The following is a 4,666-nucleotide window of genomic DNA, read 5'->3' as shown; positions in this document are numbered from 1 at the left end:
TCATGGCTAGCCAATAAGAACTCTTTTACTTTGACAGATGCTATCAATTGCAATTAAGAGGTCAAATTTCTCTACCCAATTCCCAAGAGATTTAGATAACACCAGCTTGATAAGAGATGCTCTACCAGAAATCTTCTTAGTACACTAAACTCATTAATTAAATTCTAATTTGACAGAATGTAATTTGTTTCTTATCAAAATGCTCTTTGAAACGACCATTGCTTGACAAAGTGGAACAAGTCAAATTTCTCTTGTTATTCACACAAAATAAATTATATATTTGTTATAAATTGCAATATAGTATATATCATACGAAAATGTGTATTTTCTTGAATTAAACTTTTTAAATACATTTACTGTAATACTCTTACATCTGTTTGTATTTTGTACTTAAAAACATAGATTTTTTTTTAATTTAACCTAAATTAAAGGTCACAGTGACCTTTAAATAGGATGTGACTCATCCTCTATGATTAATAGACAACTTTCACATTTACAAAAGTTATTTCCCTTTGCAGGGTCAATCTGCATAACCCACTGTTTCCCTCTAAGATATTACTGATTCTATGGGGCCAGTGTCTTACAAATTAAATCTCTATGTATATGTTTATTATGTTTTCTTTCATGCCCCATACTATGGCAATACAGGAACAATACAAAATAGTTTGGGGGCGTTTGAGGGTTTAAATTATTTACAGGTAAGTTACAAAGGATACTGCAGTGAGAAAAATGAGCATTACACCGACAAAGAGAGATAACTCTTAAGAAAGTGACCAAGTTTGATGATTCTAGGTCTAATAGTTTTCCAGTTTCAATAGTTTGAGCAAGGCAGGATTTTCCATATTTGGCCATACCATCTTAATTAAAGGTCACAACAATTACCTACTTTTAATTTTTGACACATCTTCTACCCGTATTGTATCATTTGACGTTATTCTAAGCCTCATGAGTCGGAGATGAAAAAAATAACAGAAAGACAGACGGATGAACATGAATGCCATACCATAATATATACCCCCATCTTAAGAAGGGCATATAAAAATGTTACCATAATCAAAGCTTTCAAAATGTTATCAATCTATATGTGAAGCAAAATTCTCACACAAGACAAAGTTCAGAAAATGTGCATCCCCATCTTCACTCTTCACGCTGTAAGGAGTGTAGTAGATCAGAAACACTTGACAAGTGAAGATGGTGCATCACTAGATGCAAAATCCTTGCAATGGGCAGGGTTCCCCATGAGCTGTTTTACTGTGTCGCCCCCGACACAGTAAAATTTTCCCCGACACAGTAACGATTCAAATTTTATGCGTGCGACACAGTAAAAAAAATTGCGACACAGTAAGATCTGTGAAAATCAGAAAATCAGAACATGCATCTGATCTATTCTCTCTAACTGAAATTTTAATCAAACAACTCTACCGTCTTCCAATTTTTAAGGCAGAGTACTTAATTAAGCTCCACCTGACACCAAACTTACCTGAGGGAAACCGACCGGTTGAAAACCTCGGCCTTATGATCAACATTTCGATTGACCAACACGCGATGTCTTAGGAAAACATTTACAGGTAATATACAGGTAACATCCTGTGTATATAGGTAGGTATATACAACCCATCCTGGTTCCCTCGGGGCTTCACAGCCGCTTCAATTAAGCTCCACCCCACACCAAACTTACCTGAGGAAAACCGACCGGTTGAAAACCTCGGCCTTTAATTAGGGCACATTGTCTTGCTTCACCCTTGAATAATCAAATATCTCCTAGACCCTCCCTGGACTTTACGCATGAAGGAACAAAGAGTTAGACAAATAATTTGTTTTTACACTTCCTTGTAACAGTATAACTGCTAGTTGCATTTTTAAATATTATTTAAAAATTAAAAATTTATTATAGATACAGGCCCGTAGGAAGCAATTTCAGTTGTGGGGGGGGGGGGGGGCACAGCCAAACATTTTCAGTTGGGGGGCACTATCAACTACCAAAATTCCTTGACAAGCAAAAAAAAAAAAAAAAAAAAAAAAAAAAGTCATCAACCGTTTTTATTGAGGGGCACAAGCATATTATAGCTAAGTTTTATATGGTATTCTATACATTGGCAAAATTATTGGGGAGGGGGGTGCCCCCCCCCCCGGTTCCTACGGCCATGAGATATATGTCTTTAAACTTGAGAACTACGTCTCTAAAATTATGTTGGCACTGTGAGTCAAACATCCTTACGGTACCGTAATCATTTATTTGATGTAAATGTATGTTGAAGAATTTAAAGGCACCCCCTAGAAGTATTTTACTATTCTAAAGTTTCTTTTTTTATATTCATAAATTCGATCAACAGACGAAAATCACGGCAAATCTACTTTTAAAGTGGGGAAGTAGATCGATTTTATCGACCAGAATTTTCTATATTTCTATGAAAATATGAAGTTAAATATACGTTGTATATACAAAAATATCAAGGTTTAATATACAACTTGTAGACAGTGATACAAATATATTTAATGATTTTTTAAATATTGTACATACTTTTTAAAGTTGTGTGTTGGGGGGGAGGGGGGACAGTTGGTTTGTTTTATAGTAGATTGTATGTACATTATTATATGGAAAAATTCTAATTGTTTGAAATATCCGTTCCATTAAGGTCAGACGATACGTTCCTCAAATATCTGTTTTGTATAGCTTCATATTGTAAGGAAAATGTTAAAAAAAATTAAATACTTTCTGATTTCTAAACTGGTTTCTAATTGTCTTTAAAAAATTGAAACACTAAAAAATGTGATATTGGCAAATTAAGTTTTTTCCAAAAGGATTTTATAGGAAAAAACATCCTCCGGTATCTTGCACAAATGCCTGGTAAGGTACCTCAATTTTTTGCGAGTAAACATAGTAAAATAGCAATACTTCAATGACAATATCTTAGAAAAAATTATATATTATTGAGGAACGTATCGTCTGTCCTTAACTAATTTATTTTTATTGATATGCACCGGTATTTGTACGATCATATCATTTGTATAACGAATGGTGATTCAAAAAAGTTGTGTGGTTGTGTGTGTGCTTTTGTAATTATAATGAATAGTGGTTCGGTTGCGAATAAATTGATCGCGAAAATACCGCGAATATTAGTAGTTCACGTAAAGTCTGCAACACAGTAAAATTTCAAATGAAGGAGAACCCTGCAATGGGTAATCATATATAATATACTATGGAATATGGCTCTGAAAACTTCAACATGCAATGCTCAAAAATGTAGCATGCACTGATCTAGAGGGGATGCTGTCAAGCCATTCCCCCCCCCCCCTTCAGATTTTCTGATTTTTTTCTGTTTTTAAATTTATATGCAAACTATTCATGAAAAAGAGTTATAAAATGTCTATGCAAAGTATTGAAAAAGGACCAAAGGATACTGCTATATATAATTTTTAATTTGTCTTTAGCAAATCTTTTTTAAAGAATTACTCAATGTATGTTGAATTCACAGAGTTTTTATTTCCATGAATATGTAGGTTAATTTCCTACAGTAGTGCATACTCATAACATACAAAATGCCACAAGTTAATAAAGAATTTAAAAAAAGAATTTTTTTAACAACTTCAATCTGTTTAAAATAACATTACTAACAAATAAGTTTTGATTATTTCATCATAAAGTTAACTTGTTATTGTTAACATATTTCCATCGTTTCCTCAAAGCATGGCACATTGTCAACAATTTACTATCCACTTCAATCATTCTCTTAGCAAATACTGTCTGGGCCCTTATTATCCTTTGAGATTCTGCAGTGTATCCCCTTTGCATCAAACTCTGGGCAAAAAATAACTTTGCTTTGCATTCTAGAATGGGATTTTCCTCCTCTTCTGCTATTCTCAACTGTTTCATGGCGATTCTACCGGCCTCTTCTGCAAATCTAGGAAAACAGTCCCCCAGGGAGGAGTATGCCCCTCCAAGAGTAGAAAACCAGGCAAATGCCTCCTCCAGGAGCATTCTCCTCACCATCTGAGCTCCTAACCTATAGCTCCATGCATAGTCCACTTTCTGTTTGGGATAAACTGGGTATACTTCCACTACATAATCAAATATCACATATTTATTTTGTTCCTTTATTGTCGTTGTATGTGCTTCCATGTCCTGTTCATTAAAATTCACTATCGTGTGTTGAGAGTTGTAATTCTTTTTAAAAAATCTAAATAATCTCTCCCTAAACTGTGGAAAAAGTTTAAATTCAAATATGAGACATGAGGCTAGATGGGCATCTAACTTCAAGGCAGTCAAAAAAAAGTTGTAAGTTTGTTTACTTCTTCCTGTAGGAGTGTCTGATGGTAGAAGAGTGTAATTCCCTATTGTATCTTTTGTAGACTCTTTAAATTCCCGTTGAGGACTACAATTCTGTTCATCTTTTACCCAATCTTCTTTACCTTTCATCACTTGGTCTCCTTTAGGAACTTTGCCAAAGGTATGGTACACAATGTCAGTGAATTCACCTTCCAGTCTTATACACACTATAAAACTTTTTACTTTGTACTTCATCTTAACACAAAATTATCTAAAAATTTGATGTCATTGCCACAACACCAATGTTACGATCGCTGACCGAATTTCCTTCAATGTTATCAAATTATTTAAATCGGGTTCGGCATTAAATTTTTTCCGTAAATTTCCGGAAGCTGTCGA

The 4,666-nt window shown here is 34.1% G+C and overlaps 1 protein-coding gene across 1 annotated transcript; it reads right to left on the bottom strand.

Moving 5' to 3' along the window:
* Positions 1–3,464: 3,464 nt before the first annotated feature.
* On the bottom strand, positions 3,465–4,567 carry LOC133201282 (uncharacterized). The gene has a single exon (XM_061337081.1). It carries the CDS (start codon positions 4,520–4,522, stop codon positions 3,638–3,640), a length of 885 nt encoding a protein of 294 aa, XP_061193065.1. The 5' UTR covers positions 4,523–4,567; the 3' UTR covers positions 3,465–3,637.
* Positions 4,568–4,666: the final 99 nt, after the last annotated feature.

Source organism: Saccostrea echinata, unplaced genomic scaffold (assembly GCF_033153115.1).
Source record: "Saccostrea echinata isolate AGI-Se365-2 ecotype Australia unplaced genomic scaffold, CSIRO_AGI_Sech_v1 ptg000043l, whole genome shotgun sequence".
In the NCBI taxonomy this organism is placed as follows: Eukaryota; Metazoa; Mollusca; class Bivalvia; order Ostreida; family Ostreidae; genus Saccostrea; species Saccostrea echinata.
This window is presented reverse-complemented; position numbering and strand designations above follow the sequence as displayed.

Coding starts and splice junctions, on each gene's coding strand:
- LOC133201282 (XM_061337081.1), bottom strand. CDS start 4,522: ATGAAGTACAAAGTAAAAAGTTTTATAGTGTGTATAAGACTGGAAGGT.